Source organism: Pseudopodoces humilis, chromosome 4 (genome assembly GCF_049639895.1).
Source record: "Pseudopodoces humilis isolate 2021_Gansu_Grassland_sample_001 chromosome 4, ASM4963989v1, whole genome shotgun sequence".
Classification (NCBI taxonomy): domain Eukaryota; kingdom Metazoa; phylum Chordata; class Aves; order Passeriformes; family Paridae; genus Pseudopodoces; species Pseudopodoces humilis.
Genome location: NC_142203.1, coordinates 56,981,508 through 56,998,786, shown reverse-complemented (window position 1 = coordinate 56,998,786; position 17,279 = coordinate 56,981,508). Strand labels below are relative to the sequence as shown.

Here is a 17,279-nt window from a genome sequence, read left to right as displayed (position 1 = left end):
TTATCAAAGAGACTTGGGGACTGAATTACATTGGCAGGGCCTCTTTAGAAATGCTGCAGAGTCAGAGCTGACCTTTCACAGAAAATTCGGTCTTTCTGCCAGCAATCTCTGACATCATAGCCTTCTCTTGCCCCATTTTTGTCCTTTCAGAAGATCTGCTCTCATTGTTGGACATAAAAAGCTTTTCACACCTTTGTTTTGCAATTGATTTTCTCTGGGAGTAATCAGCCAGAGGATCCAGCAGTTAGGTACATCTCTAGAAACAGGAACTGTGGGTATTTTTAAATTAAAAAATTAAATTAAAAATTAAGTTATTAAATGTGAGCTCTGTTTTGACAGTTGCTGTTACCTTTGCTTCACTCCAGATTTTCTCATGCCCTTTTCTCCTTTGTCATCCCTTTTTGCCAGTGTTTCTGTTTCTTGATTTTTTTTTTCCTCATAGCCTGTCTCTAAACAGTAGTGAAATCAACATATGATTTGCTACTGTCACATTAACTATTTGGGAACTCCTTGTGGCAGAGTCTTGAATGTAAAAGTAACAAGCCCACTGGAATCCACTGACCTTTCAATCTGTGGCATTACTGTAGTAAACATGGCTAACAAAAATAATAATTATTTCAAAATCCAGTGTTTTGGGAAAAGTCTGGAAAATCTCATTCAACCTCTGTCTGATGTTTCTGATGAATCACTTATTAAATAGGTGTACCAATACTTACTATCTCTGAAAAATACCTAGTAATTTTATAGTGTATTTGAGTCTTTCAAGGAAAAGCATTGTTTTCAAATATTCTGTTTTATTATTGCTATAGTGCTTTCTAAATAACGCATTTTCTAAATTCTAAGTTCTGATTTCTAAATACTGAATATTACATTTTTATAATTGTTTCCATAATCAGTTTATTTTGAAATTGATTTTTAAGTGTCAATTTACTGGAATTCTAAGCCCTAACATGTAATGGCACATAGCAACTCCTGTTGCTATGTCTTGTCATTCATGTCACAAGTGGAATCAGTTAATAAGCTTGAACAAAAACCTGAGTGTTACTAACTTATGTCAGTAAATAGTGCTCCACAAGAGGATCTAGAAATAAATTTTAGAAGGTAGTTAAAGATAGAAGTGCAGCTGATTATGAGCCCATCATGCCATGCTGATTTCTATGCCCACAAAAATTAGGAGTACCAGAGAAGCCTACATGGTTCAAAATTAATGTTAGGCCAATCTAAAAAAAAAACAACAATTATTGCAGTATTTCTGAAAAAAATAATATATACTTCATACCTCTCTTCGCAGATGTAAATAAAAGTTGCAGTAGTACTAATCTGTAACCAAGATGGCCAAGAGGAGTGTCTTTGTGTCCCCATTAGGCCCACTGCTTTGAGACCTGTTTCAAAAGCATATTTCAGTATTTATGTTCTGTAAGTTTCTAGTGAAGCACAACTGAAGCTAAGAATTTAATGGTGAGTTTTAAGTGCTTCTTTCATGATCATTTTCCTGAATACTATTTAAGAAATCCCACATGGCTGCAATTTTTTGTGATAGACACTTTGCCTATCTTTCTTCTGGTTAGCTTGGCTTACATTGTTCTCAGAAAATTACTTCTGATTCTCACTGAATCTTATAAAGCCAGACTATGATGACAATATGTTCATGTATCTTAAGAGAAGTGAAGACATGAGATAATGAAGTTATGCATTAGAAAGGCTTCAGCATGAGCTCTTAGAATTCTACATATACTGGGATTTGCTTCTGATTTCTTGCCTCTTTTTTCTAAGTTTTGGACTGAAAATTGCCAGTTAATGGAAATGTTTTTACTAATGCTTAGCATTTCTCAACATTCTGGAACACTGCTCTCTAGCTGGAAAGGAACCATTTTGATTCTGTGCTGTTCACTGAAATCAGCCGATGGTGTTGCCAAGTTAATTGTGCAGGGCCGTGCAATTAAGAGCCATGTTTGATCATGCTCTTTCAAGGGCTGCACTTCCTGCATAGGCAACTAGAAAAAGACTTCACTGTGAGCTGTATGGTACGTGGAGGTTTGCTCTAGAAAGAGGTCAAGTACCAAACAGTAGCTACTCTTCAGCATCATCAGTACCTTGCAAGATCAGTCTCCAGCTGTGGGAGATACTAGGTCTCTCAGGCTTCTACTGGAAAAATACCAACCAATGTGTACAAAATCTGTTGTAGTTTTTCTAATTGCTTTATCATTCTGTTTCTGAACAATTAATTAAATATTTGAAGCCATTATCTGGGCATTAAGATCTCGTCTTGACACAGCATTAAATGAAGCATTCCTTAATCCAGAATCCTTCCAGTATTACCAGTTAAATCTGCTTAAATTAATGTTTTTAAATTTAACATAAACTGAAGTGTTAGCTATTGTTGAATAGAATTTTCTTCTTGATGGGAATATTTAGAGATCTACCACATAATTTGTAACTATCAGAGAAATAATATACCGAATTATTTGTATATTAACGTAGAAGGTCTTCTTTTCTTTTATATTCCATTTTTTATCTTGCTGCTCTTATCTAAGAGTACTTTCGTCATGAACATTTCCTCGCAGCAGATCTGGTGTAAGAATTCAAATACATGTTAAATTCTGTTCTAGAAGTTGTTGAAGAAATTGCTTTCCCTTTTAAGAAGAAAACAAGTTTGCATGTATTGTGTGAGCAAAGAGAAGCTGACACTTCATATCTCTGTCTATCGTGGCAAGACAGATCGTTGCAAATGTACTGTTGGTAATCTTGGAAGCATGGCAAATGGCTGAGTGGCAAAATATTTAAAAGTGCCATGTTTATACAGCAGCTTCCAGTTATTTCCAACAGTTCTGGAGTTGTTACTGTGGTGAAGCAGCACTATCCACCCATATGCATTTACAAGCCCTCCCAAAAAAAAAAAAACCCAACACCAACAAAGCAGTGTTTGGTACTTGGGAATAGTATGACAACTACAACCACAGTACATAAGGCTCAGCACAGGGTGAGGCTGTGTGCTGAGGAAGCAGTCCCTTCATGCAGGATGAAGAGCCCTGGTGCACCAAAGTTGTGGACGTTCCAAAGTCTGGGCGTATAATTTAGCTGCAGACCTACCCAAAGTAGTGTGTGTACAGCCTTTTGCAATTCATTTTGCATCATTCAAGACTCAGAAACAAGTAGTTTGTCTGTGCAGCTGCTAAAACACAATACTGAATGCCTTAGGAAGACTTCATGGAGAAATCCTTGTTTCCCAAGCACAAAAAAAGGGCTTTTCAAAGAGGGGAAAAAACAAAAACAACGCCAGTTCACAGAGTCAAGTGGAGACCAAAGCAGCAGATTGAAAAAATCTGAAATAAAAAAATCACAAAGTTCTTTTAGCTAGAATACTCCTTCCTGAACACATTTTATCAACAGATGGTTTTAAAAATTTATTTCTCCATATATGAATTTAAATTCAGGAAGCTAATCTGTTTCTTTTTTCCTTCTATTTCCTTCTATTATTTTTTTCTTTTTTTTTTCTTTTTTGACACATTCAAGTTTTCTCAGTCTCTCAGCTGTGATTTTTAACTGCTCTTACAGATTTCATCTGTGAAGTATCTGGTGGTGCTGTGTGAGATTCTTCTACTGATTCTATAACACAATTTCTTTTTCACTTGGAATACTTTTATATGGAGGTATTTGAACATCCTTTTTTTAAAAAAAAAAAACCAGATAAAAATACTCTGAGGTATAAGCATGATATATTCAAGGCACTCCTGGAAGGATTTGATACATAAAAAATCCCAAACTACCTTATTCTGATCAATCTATCTAGTAATATCTACTGGATGTGCAGTCTTCCTACCAGTTTAGAATTGTATCAATCACATTATTGATGTATTTGACCAATAGACAAAAAGAAGCTGTTACGAAAATGTAGAATTTTTTTCAGTAATTTTTAATACAATATAGCTCTTACCCAAATCACAGTGAAAACTTAAAGAACATCTTCCCTTCAGTTTAAGTACTTAAATAGGTGGTTTGTAGTATTTTTGAGGAAAAGCAAATACACTGTTCCTTGCTTCTTCTCATTCTAACATATCTTCACAACTGCTCTGGTTTTCTCATTTTGAAATACAGAAAACCAGAAATCTGAGTTACAAGCAAGTAACAGGTATCCAGATCACTCCAATGTGTTATGGAATGCCTTTTGGAAAAAAATATGTTGAAATTTATATTCAAAGAAGGAATAAAATGGAATAAAATAAAAGGAATAAAATGGAGAAAGGAAGTATCACAAATCTGAGGCATCATCTGGTTTAGTATCCTGTGAGTGGTCAACAGCAGATGGCATCACTTGGCCTGCAGCAGAGTTCCTTCTAAATCCAGTGTGTTTCTAGTTCAGTGTGACCTAGATCCTGTGGCGTCAAATACCTGAAACATCTAACTCTCCTTCAGGCTCACTGGAAAGTTTGACCCTATTTGTCCACACAGATCAGAACCGCTTTCATAAATCAGATACTAGTTTTCATAAAAACTATGTACAACTGTTAATCAAAGGAACTGGACGGGACTGTAAGTATGAATACATTCATGTTTTGCAGACTTTTGAAAAGTAGAGTTTATAAATCATTCATTAACGAATAGTGAGTGATTAAGGGGCATTTTAAAGAGAAGCTTAATTAAAATCAAAGGGCAAATCCACAGGCAGCATGACTTTCAGCTGCCTGCAGTAAAAGAGGCTGGGCTTGAGCCTGTTGGATGGCACAAACTTATCTGTGCTTTCTCTACATTTTTATCAAATTCATTTGAGAACAACTTGTTGATGCTGACAAGGCAGTGTTCTGAATAGGAATTTCTTTGATAAGCTTAAGAGTTATTGCATATACAGCTAATGTCACTGTCTCCTGTTTGGTTAGCTCAGATCTTTTCTGGAAGGTCTGTGTCATGGTTTGGATTTATCTGTTCTTTGGTATCATTTGAGGCTGTGAAATTTTTTATTCAGCTGAGGCTAAATCTAACAAGGCTGACTTGAGAGCTCACCCAAAGTTTTCTTTCATCTAACTGGACAGCACATTCTCAACAGGTTATTTGATAACCTGTAGAGAAAAAGGCTCTGTTCTGCTCATGTCTGGCTAGTGCAAAAGTCTCATGGATTTCTCTAAAGTAGAAGCAAGGAACAGACAGCTGAAGGAAGGATCAATGGGCTTAAGATGTGGTGATCAAGCCCTGCATTTCTATTTTTTTTATTATTTTTTTTTTTAAATCTTATGAGAACTCAGAAGCTACATACGCAATTTCATTTGGGATTCTGAGTACCTAAAAACATCCTGCTGGGGATTTTAAGCTTAGCTAAAGTGGTATCTTATTTTGAGACAACATCCAAACTCCTGCCTAATTTCTTGCTCACTCCTCAGCAGAATATGGGGAGAAGACAGGAAGAACAGGAATGAGAAAGATTAGGTGGAAATAAAGATAAGAACATTGACTTTCTGTAGAGCAGGCTTGACTTAGGAAAGATTACCCTAATTAACTCCAATTAAAATAAAAATAATTTCTAATTTAAGTGATGGGAAGAGAAAAGAAACATCAAGCTACCTTTTCTGCCTGGCATCCACACTCAACTTCGCTCCAGACTCCTCACCTACCCCCACCCTCCTGAGCTGTGCAGGTAGAATGGGAATGTGGGGTTACAGTCCATAACCAATCTGCCTTGTTTCTCCTTCCTCCTCACACTTCCCCCTCAGCTGTAGTGTAGGCTTCTCCACAGGCAGCAGTCCTCTCAGGAAAATCTGCTCTAGCATAGGTTCTCCACAGGTGGCAGTTCCTCCAGGAAGATCCATCTGCTCTGGTGTGCTCTGTGGGCTGCAGGGAAGATCTGCTTTGCCATGGAGAACCTCCTCCTTTCTCTTACCCTGATATTTCCTCTCTTCTTTCTTACTCTTCCCACCCCACCACCCCCCCTTCTCCCCGTGGCTATTTTTGCCCTTATTTGAAATAAGTTTTTTGATCAGCAGGTAGCTTCAGCTGTGTCCTGCCGAGGAGCCCGTGCAGAGCTGCAGGGACTGGCTGTGTCCAGCACAGGGAAGACTCTCACATCGTCCGATAAAGGGCACCCTGTTACCACCATCACTACCAAAACCTTGCAACTCCATCTAACACACCTAGTATTGCCTAGAGAGGAGTGAGTTTTACTGAAATCTCTTGTTTCAGTACTGTTTTACTTGTGTACAGGATGATATACTTAGTGATTTATGATTGGGTTTTTCCTCTAGTGGAGTAGTTTGCATAGTGCTCTCATAATTTACTTATTGCCCATGCTTGAGTTAGTTCAGCCATTAAAACTTCTGAGGAAAGAAGTCTAGGAAATTCTGGTCTGTGATTCTGATAGTTTCAAAACGATGTTTTTTCAAAAAAAAGAAATGTTACAGTTGTATCTATATGTATCTAAATTGTTCTAGCATGGAAATATCTAAAATGTTATCAACATGGGAGGTAGCAATGTCTACAGTATGAGTCACTGCATTGTGGTTTTGTTCTGCTGTATCATATACTCAGATTGACTCCATCATCCTTATCAGAGTTACTGGAGATTTGCAGTGTTCTAACAAAACGAAACCTGATCACATGTCTTCTGTTACTGTGAGCGCTGTTGTAACTGCTTCAAAACAACAATCTGATTTAATAAGAACAGCATTGCAGTAATTTATGGGTCTGCTAGAAAGAACAAGCCCTGCTTTTTTCCTGGCTGGACTGGGATGTGGAATAGCAGCTGTATCACAGTATTGTATATGTAGAGAGCAACAAACCAACACACGGCACTGAAGCTGACAGCAGTTTGTGTAACTTTTTTTAAAAAATAACCCCAGCAAATGGTAGGAACAGAAATAAGAACATTTTCCCAGGAAGTTTGTAGAGGAAAACATCATTGTTGGATTACAACTTTTCTACCTATATTCAAAATGAATTCACCTTCATTTTGTTGCCTTCAAATATGTATGGTTACATGATAAAGAAATAAACAATCAGTTTAAGATACAAAAGCAGAGGCAGGTTTAGTAGGCTGTTGAACCTGAGCTGTAATCAGAGGGGCATCTGGTACTTGATATATAAGGGGATTAAGTGTATCTCTTCTGCAGTGTTTGTCACACTTTTTGTCCCAACATAAGGATCAAATGTCTGAGGTAAGATTTGTTTTTCATCTTTTTCATCCTTTTACTGCTTTGTATTTCTAAACCACAGTGTTTTCAGATACTAACTTAAAATACAATCTACAGGGTAATATTTATGGACTGTGATTTTTTCACAGCTCATCAAGCCAACTTATATTATTTTTCAAGGAAAGTACATATGTGGAGCATAAGACAGAATTTGATGATTTAATTTTCACTTTTTGCTTGACAAATGTTTATTTTCCTTTGGCTTTTGAAGACAGTCTTCATTATATATCTAGATAGTCCTTTGAGCTTATAATATTTAAGAACTATTAATACTTTTCTTTGGTGTTAAACATAGAATTTGTCAAAAGAATGCTTTTACAAAAAAGTTTATCAGACCCTTCATATAGTTTAGCTACTCTTACCAGAGATAGTCCATCTGTCTGTATTTTTTAATGTTGTTGATACTAAAAGTAAAATGCTGTTCTGTTGTAAATGTGTGACAAAAGTTTTTAAGTTAAATTGAGAGTCAGGCTGTAATAATTTTTCAGTTTTAATAGTCTTATGTTTCACTTAATTTCACTTAAATTTCACTAATTTCAGTGCAACTGTGAGTGCTGGGCACCTGTGGGAATTCAGGAAAATTTCAAGATGTTTCTCAGTTGTAACCAACATTTTGACTGTACAGTGAAATCATCTGTCAACTATTTTGGAGGGAAATTTTCTTTTAAATGAATTTTTACTTTTTTTTCTTTGCATTTAAGGAGGAGCATTTTAATCTTGTTTTTTTTTTAATATTTTAAAATAATTACCAAAAATAGCTGCATTTACCTCTCTTAATGATACTGGGTACTATACAGGTGGTGTAAGAGCTCCCTCTTTAGGTTTTATTTTAAATCTCAGCTTAGAAAAATAAAAAGGAAAGGAAATTCCACTTTTTGTCAATGCTTTATAAACATATTCAGTCACACATGGTTTTACATGATTTTTAAACAGCTGGATTTTATGGAAAGAAAGCCATCAATTTTGCCAACAGTTAAAGCATGAGAATGTAATAGTTTTATTATAGATTTTACAGGCTTAAGTATGTTTCTACAAAAAATTTATACTTTTAATAGCAGCCTGATAAACTGCATAACTTAAGCTGCTGTTTTATGTAGGATTAACACAGCATTTTCACTTTTGTAACTGCATTTTATACAGCATTTTATACAACAATGAAGTGATGGTCTGTGTCTCATGGGCAGGGGCTCAGTGCTGCACTAGCTCTCTTATATCTGGCTGCACATAAACTATTAAATAGCTCTGTTGCAAACACAATTTAGCACAGCCTTGTATAAGGTCATATTATATGAGACTTCTCTTGAATAACTAAAGCAGTCTTAAAAAATCAGCTGGACTAACTGAACAGCTGGCTTAGAAGTTTACATTAACTTTTCTTTATATATAATTATTCATTTGGCATATAACTATTAAATACTATTTAATAATAGTTAATAATAAATGTATCATAACCAGCATTCTGAAATTTGTCTGTACTAGTCCCTCATTCAGCATTTCTCAAGGTATAGCATTGTACACATAGAAATAGAAAAATTGATGAAACTTTAAAAGGAAATGTTAAGCTCTGTACACAGAATTCAGGGATTATAAAAGAAGTCTTTGTAGGCATTCATATCAGAGCATTTGGCTTTCAGAGATGAAAATGAGGCCTATATACATGCATAGAAGCAAATTGTTTGGTTGCAAACTAGTGGAATTGTTGTGGTCATTATTACAATTAAACACTAATTAAATAGTTTGAGACAATCAGTGAGGGTACTGGGCTGGAAATACTTCTCATTGTGAAAACTCTGTATAATATTTTTCTTGGATATCTCTGCAGTTTCTCTGGATTGGCAAATGAGAGAAGAATTTTGCGCATAGTCCAGTTAGAAATGTTCCATATTCTTAAGAAAACGAGAATGGGTCAGAACATGCATATATTATTGACATTTCTGGTTCGTACTCTCACACTGTTCATAAATATAGTTTGCAAGAAGGAACCACATTAGATTTATGACAGCAAAAATAGTCAATTAAAATGCCTATTACTATGCTTTTGAATACTCTTCCAACTTATTTTTAAATAGGAAGCCACTAATAAATCTGAATTGGCTCATGAGTCAAGCATCTTATTAATAATTGGCACTTTCCTAGTCTGCACAATTAAAAATTCTGTCACTAAGAGCAAAAATGTTTTAAATAAAAGTTTTCACCATTTTTGTTTCATAGGAATTTAATAGCTGTATAAGGAAAACACTGTTTCCTTACACCTGTGTGCAGACACTGAAATCTTTTTGTCAGTGACAGCTAGAAAGGAACATTGCAAACAAAGTTCCTGTGGTAGCCATGACTTCTGAGAGGGTCTGAGGTTTTCTAAGATCTGAAATAGTGCAGAGAAAAATAGAAAACTATATTTAAGTTTTATCTAAATCTGCTATAAGGAAATTACCTTATCACAATATAGTGTCTGTTTCTCATAGAGATAGACTTGTGGTTAAGTAATACTAGTTTTCAGAAGAGCTAGACAGATTCAGCTTGACTGGCATGAGAAAGAGGGGAAGAACTGTATCTCCCAATGAAAAGATCTCTCATCATTGAACAGGAAAAGGTCGTCATTACCATCTCTAGTGGCTTAAATTTTTTGCAGGTTCCACTTTGCACAAGAACATGTATGGCCAAATCCTCTTCTGGTGGAATAGACAAGTCAATGGCTTCAGGACAGAAGAAACCTTGGTCAAAGAGAAGTCTTCAGACATCTAGGAAAATTAAGCAGAAACTGAATGGGCCTGTGCGTTTATTGGTGGGGCTCCAGGACTTAGGTATTGCATGAGATAAGCAATAAGTTTGAAGACCTAGATTTTGGGCCCGCATCCTAAATATGGAAAGTAAATGGAACTCTACACTCTTAAAGTTTTTTCCATTAAAGGAAGTTTCTGTGTGCTCATTGAGAAAAGGGCTGCAAGAGTAAGTGATGCAAACATTGCAGGGGCAGGGGGGAAGCAGAATTGTGGTTGAACCCTTTTTGTTCTGCACCATAGCTTTATTCTATATTTATAAGATGCAGAAAGTATCACGCATGATCATTTTTCAACAAATTGAGACTTCAGAAGTAGAAAAGTGGCTTAAGAGAAATAAACATATTATAATCTAGCCAAAAGAAATAAAGTTGGATGGGCAGGTTTATTACCATGTGTTTGGTGTAGCTGCTGTAGTAACAGATCTCAGCAACTGTAGTTTATGCTTCAGTGATTTCCTACCTCTTTGATGACATCTACTTTGTAATGGATTGGCGGGTGGAACCAATTGTCCTTTGTCTCTTCCAATTCCAGCATAATTTCTCCTCAGTCTTTAGTGTAGGTTTTTGTTTTTGTTAGGTTGGTTTTGGTTTTTTCTTTTCTTTTTTAGCCTAATTTTTTTCTTGATTAAGCATTCATGATTGTACTGCTCTCCACTTCTGTGATTCCAGCCTTCAAAAGTGGTACTTGGTTCCTGAGTATGTGTAAATTATTTTCTTGGTATCCTGAGCAATTAAATGGAGGTGTAGGATTTCAATTCGTTTTTTCAAGGTTGTTACTACTTCCCTGAAAAAAGTCTCGTGTATCCCATTCTCTTCACAGTGCATAGGATCACACCACTACTAATTTAAATATGGAAGAAAACAAGTTCAGGCAGAATGTATAGAACAAGTAGGCTAAAACTGACTTGTTTCTGATGATAGTGTCTTCAAAGTAGGGTTGATTATGCTTGATAAAGGATTTGTAACCTGAACATGGACTGTTAAAAGTGGCCTGGTAATCTGCATCTGTGTCAAGACCAAGGGTAACTGAAACTGGATGGCAAAAGGAGGCTTCAGTCTCGCAGAAAACACTTGTACAAAGCTTCTGAAGAGAAGATAGTCACTTACCCATTTTCCAGAAACACACAGAGGACATAATGACATGCAGTCTTTCCAAAGACAGTCCAAGTTCAGCTGTGTTAGACCTAGAGTTTTATAGATCTAAAGAATTGTTTGTAAATAGTTTGGTAGAAGAAGCTTAATAGTTTGTGAAGCAAATTTTGATATGGTTGCTTGTAACAGTAAGGAAGTGGATTTTATGACCCCCACATTCTTCTAGTCTCATTCTTAACTACATTTTTCTCTTTTATTGCAGCCCAGAAGATGGTGAAATCCATCCTGAAATCTGTAGACTATATATCCAGTTGCAGTGTTGCTTAGAAATGTACACAACAGAAATGCTGAAGTCCATATGTCTGCTGGGATCACTGCAGTTTCACCGGAAAGGTACTGAATTGCACAAATATGCAGATGCTTGTTTTAGAAAAATTGATGCCCCAATCTTCTGGTGTATGCCTGGTATTCATGAAAGACAAAACACTGTCCTGGTTTTGGCTGGTGTGGAGTTAATTTTCTTCATAGTAGCCATCATGGAGCTGGGTTTTTTTGCACTGGAAACAGTGTTGATAATACGGGCATGTTTTAGTCATTGCTAAACTCACATGATGTCAAGGCCTTTTCTGCTCCTCACCCCACCCTACTAGCAAGAATGCTGAGGGGGCCCAAGGAGCTGGGAGAGGACACAACCAGGACAGCTGATTCCAGCTGACCCAAGGGATATCCCAGACCATATGGCATCATGCTCAGCATATAAAGAAAGGGGGAAGATGAAGGAAGGTGAAGACATTCAAAGTGATGGCATTTGTCTTCCCAAGTCAACATTACACATCATGTAGCCTTGTTTTCCTGGGGATGGTTGAACACCTGCCTACCTGTTGGGAGTGGTGAATAAATTCCTTGTGTTGCTTTATTTGCTTGCACGCCTTTTGCTTTCTTTATTGAACTGTCTATGTCTCAACACAGGAGTTTTTTCACTTTCACCCTTTCAGTAGTCTCCCTCATCCCACTAAGGCTGAGCAAATCAGCAGCTCTCTGGGAGTTCATTGATGTCCAAGGTTAAACCACAACAACCACCAAACTGTAAAATGAATTATGTATATCTATTGGTAGGTCTTCAGTTAATAAAAAGGAGCTCTATTTCTGTTTATCATCATTCTTACAGAAGTGTGTCTTGTCATGTATATATCACAAGTGTTCTCACCATTTAAAAGTCAGATTCTTTTTAAAAAAGAGTAGTTCCTTAAGTTTTAGCTGTCATTAGTCAAATGAGTGGGCTAGCTGAGTAATGTTATTAGACATATTTGTTGGGCAAGATATGTTATTAACAGTGTTGTTATTACTATTAGTTTTCTTATCTCATTGCTGTTTCCAGTAAATTGTGCTTATCTTAACCTGTGATCTTCACCTTTTGTGCCTCCAATTCTCAACTCCAGCCTGCCCCAACATAAAGAGGAGGGGGAGAGGGAGTGGCCTGTGGTTTGGGATAATGTCAGTGATAGCATTAAATTGGGGAGTATCATTCCTAAAACATTACCATAGCAAAAGGTAGATAAATATGGTTCAAAATATGTCCACCTTTATAAAAGCAAATACTAGACTTGTAACTGAAAGGAGATGTCCTCACTTCAGTGAAAATGCAGCTCTCTAATAATTTCATACTTGATTAGCCGCCTACTGAAAGGAAGATGTAGAAATGCTGATAATTTACTGAATAGTTTAGTTAGTAACCTCATGGCTCAGTGATGGCACAGGCTGATTATGGCTGTATCTGTGCTGATTGTAACTACTCTTTCCCCAGATTGTATCTCATCAATAAAAAACTAGGTAAGGACAAGACAGAGTTCTGTAATGAGCTGTAATAAAGGTCTTGTAATGAACCTGTTGCATTTCCTGTCATGCTAAAGGGTCCTGTAGTGTACTTTTCATATCTAGCTGTAGAATACTGCTAAAGCTGGGAATATTTTTATTATGAAAGTAAGAATGGGAGATTTGTGAATGCTTAACTGAGCTTCTCAATTATTTTCTCAAGTCAAAAATAAGTCTATAAAATAGGAAGAGAGAGAATTAGCAGAGCCATTGTAGAACAAGATAATAGTAGCTGTCAAAATGAGTCATCACTTTTAAGACAGATTGTACTACATTTCCTATTGTTGGCAACAGTTGTCAAACCATCTTCTGAACTGCTGCAAGTAAATAGCTTAAAGTGACCTGAGTAACTCTGAAATGTCTTCTCTGTCCCTTTTGTCTCTGGGTGGAATCTATATTAATAACTGAAACTAAACATTGAACTATTAGATGTCTAAAGTTGCATAAGAAGAGTCACAGCTTAGCTCCTTTTGGCAGTAGTGTGATAGACACCAGTTTCTCAACTCATCACAGAGAGAGTCATGGTAGCTATTTTGTCCTTGCCAAATACAGTGATTTTTGTCCTTGCCAAATAGAGTGATAAACACAGTAACTTGGCTCCAAGCTTCTGTGACATTCTTTAAAAAAAATGCACAATAGGCAAAAACCATATGATGACAGGGATTCAGATAATTTGACTATCCAACAGGCAATCACTTTTTTGTATTAAATATTTATTATTGTCAACATCTAGAAGTAGGCAATGCAAGGGCATCATGCAATGATGGAAATTCCAGTCCTGTGTTAACTGTTTTTTCGCTGTGAAGGTAGCTGCACACTAGACAGGCACCCAAAGGGGCTGTGAAATATCCATCCCTGAATATACTGATAACTCAAATAGTCTCAAGCAGTCTGATGCAAGTTGGCCCTGCTTTCAGTGGGATGTTACACTTGATGACTTTGCAACCTATTTATTTTATGCTCTGACAGAACATACCATTTTCAGAGAAGCATTATGAACCCATAGTTTTCCTTGATTTCTCTACTTAGAGAGAATGCTGCTTTAGTGTAGGTGAAATGCACAAATTTATCTCTAGGAAAGAGACAATTACTTCACTATTATAAAATATATTGTAATGCTGCTGTATATAGGTTTTTTATTTCTCCACCTGTTTAGTTTTTCAGAGGTCTTTCATCAACTGAGTGAGCATATAAAAAAAAAAAGTTTATTGCTTAAAAGAGTACTGGCCTTATAATCTTTGCTTAACCCATAAGTGTGCATGTCTGGTGTTCTTGTTGTGTCTTGAAAATAATTTCTGAGGGTAATATTTCCTATTTGGATGTAATACTTCCCTTCTCTAGCCCAATTACCTGCCAGACAATTTGTTAGGTTTTTAAACCTCCCGTGAGGTTTCCACAATTCATGGCACCAGAGATTCAAGTAGAATGATATGCAGACTGTTCTTCGCAACCTGTGGCTTATAAATAATAAAGTGGATATTGGTACCTTGATCAGACTTTATCAAACAAGCTGTAGAACTGATAAAACTCAGGCAGTGTGCTGATGGTGATGTTATTTTCCCAAGAGAAACTCAGCCAGTAGGAAAGAGATGTCATACTAGGAAAGAGATTCTCTTAAGGAAACACCACACAAAAATTTGAAGGTCTGAGCTTTTGAAGGTCTGGGTCCTTTGACTTCCTTTCACAGCACATATCATCTCACATCTCCTTATCTTTCTTTTCAGCTGAATAAATATTCCTTTATTTGCTGTATATATATATATATATCAGTCTTCCTCTACAGAAATTTCTTGTATGTTTACAGTGCTTAGAATAACTTACTGCTGTCATTAAAAACTCTGCTAGAAAAGTCAGATAATCTTTTGTTTCCTTGAGAGGTAACTGGCACAGTGGGGCCAAAAGCTATAAATATTTGCAGCTGTTTTATGCAGTAAGTAAACTGAGGTAAGTGTTCCTCAATAATTCTTTCTTGTAAGATACATACACTACAAAAGCCCAGTGTTGAGAATATATAATGATTCAACAGTTCATCATTCAGAAAGTTTGCAAAGGGCATAAGGAATTATGCCTAAGTATCTTTAATTCAAGTGTTTTGTAGTTACTAAGTCTTTGGCTACCTGATAATTTATTCTATTAATTCTCATTTCAGTAATCCCAGGAATTCTGGCTAACTAATACACCTACAAATACTTACTTGGGCATACATCTTTCTTTTATCCTAATTGTTTAGTGTCATATACTTTATTTGTTGCACATCATGAATTAAAAACTATAGAGTTATGTCATTGTAACTGAGATGTGTGTCCCACCTGACATGTGTAAACACAGGTGAGGGCAGAGTAATACCAGCACTAACCAAAGTGATTGGTACCTGTATAGTCATGCAGAAAAGGCAAGAATTTAGTCTTAAGGAAAATCAAGTATGTGTACTACTTGTGTTTCATATAAGAAATTAATATAGTTAATTATTGTATTTCCAGTATGTGTTTTGTGGTAACAATATATATTTCCTTAAAATAGTATCTAAAAATGATAGCTTATGTTACAAACCCTCAGTTCAGTGGAGAGAATTTTTTCTTTTCAGCTTTGTTTAAATGACCTGCTTTTTAGAGTTTTGAAGGGGAAAGGAAAGATGGTTTAATGGTTGTGCTACAATCAGTGTTCTTTTTAAAGACTGGTAGATATGTGTTATTGCCTACACATATCACTTATGAAAGAGGGATAAGATGCAAGAGTGCAGAAGAGCACACAGGTATGGAGAAACAAAATCAACATAGTCACCCGTTCTCACGTGGACACTATGAAGGAATGGAACAAAACCAGCCATGGAAGGAGGGTAACAGAACTTCTACCACAAAATTATTGTTCCTATTAATAATAGTATTTCCAGTGAGACTGTCTCCAAGTTCTGCAGGTCCTAAGTGTTAAGTAAAGAATTAAATTCATCAGGCTGTTACCTTTTTTACTTCATACACAATTCTTTCCTATTCCCCTTTATAGGTTTTCCTGCTCGTTTACTTTAGCTTGTGCATTTATCCTTAATTGCCAGGTTAGAAACCTGATGTAAACACTGTACTCTTTTCGAGAGAGGGATTTGAGATCACCTTTGTTAGCTGATCAAAGATCTCTAGTTCTTCAGGGACATATATTTTTCTGTCTTTTAATTTTTTCATTCATCACAGTTTATGTGCAAATTTGGTGATGACTAAAAGTAGGTGCCTAGGGTTGCATGATGGAACCAAACACAGAGATCGCCACAGAAGCAGTAAGGGGCACAATAGGTGAGACATATAAAAACAGGTGATGTATGTAACCTTACTGAACTGACAATTTTATGCCTTCTTATTTATCCTCACTCAAGTTTGATCCTCAGCATTATTTAACTAAATTGATTTAATTTCTTACCAAAAGCATTTTCTGCTTCTTAAAGTAAAAAAAAGAAAAAGCTGAATTACTGGTGAGAAAAGGAAGAATAGATCATTGTGACTAAAATTATGAAAAATCTTTCCATTGACTAAATTGAAAGTAAAATTTAGGGTTCATATCCATTTTTGAAGTATCTGACAGAAAATATCCTTACCAGCCACTGTAAAGATGAAAAGATTTAGAAACTTTTGTTTCCCTATAGGCTGTGACCATGGTAGAAATGTTAAACCTGAGTCATACATTATTCAAGCAAAGCCTTTATTATTATCTGACTCTTTAACTGCTTTCAAGAGACTGAGCAAATGATCTGAAATTCAAGAAAGGCTTCATGAATTGCTCACAATACAACAGAATTACTGGTAAAAAGCTTTTTCCAGTTGAAAAGAGATCTGTGTCATTCATTCTGCTAAATCTGAAAGAGCTTGTCTTTGTGCTGACAAAAAGAACATTGTGGTCTCTGCTTCTGAGCGCAAGCTGAGAAAGAGAACCTTTGCTATTATTTTATCTAGTGCTGTTACTGATTCCATTGAAATACCTTTCACATCCCTGAAAGATGCATCTCTACAGCATGTCTCCAAAGGTCAGGTCAGGGTTAGGGTTAGGATAACACTTAAAACTTAAAAATAATGGAACAATCCACTAATACCCTATTTCATGAGTAATGCCTTGTGATATTGGTGGCAAATTAGATGGTTTACCTGAAACTTTTTTAGTGAAAATGTAGTATGTGAGATACTGGTAACATTATGTTTTGTTATGGTCTTCTTGTGAAGGGAAAAAACAATGAAGCTGATATGACTGAACAATGAAAACTATACCGTACAAATCACCTTAAAATAACAGCATAAGCTGAAGTTAAGGACAAGAAAAATTTGAAAGTTAAACCTACAGGGTGATAAAGAGTAAAACATGTAATCTGTGAAGCAGACTTAGTC

General features: G+C 36.0%; 1 protein-coding gene across 3 annotated transcripts in view; it reads left to right on the top strand.

Moving 5' to 3' along the window:
* Positions 1 to 17,279, top strand: part of RGS7BP (regulator of G protein signaling 7 binding protein) — a 34,303-nt gene that overhangs the window by 11,442 nt on the left and 5,582 nt on the right. Inside the window, exons 2-3 of one of the 3 annotated variants that reach the window (XM_088054312.1) lie at positions 5,970 to 6,139; positions 11,309 to 11,439. In XM_088054312.1, the coding sequence (XP_087910438.1) occupies positions 11,376 to 11,439 (64 nt within the window). In that variant the 5' untranslated portion in view covers positions 5,970 to 6,139; positions 11,309 to 11,375. Of the gene's footprint in view, positions 1 to 5,969; positions 6,140 to 9,714; positions 9,946 to 11,308; positions 11,440 to 17,279 lie in introns of those variants that run through there. The other 2 variants (XM_088054311.1, XM_005530102.3) reach the window with 2 other exon arrangements.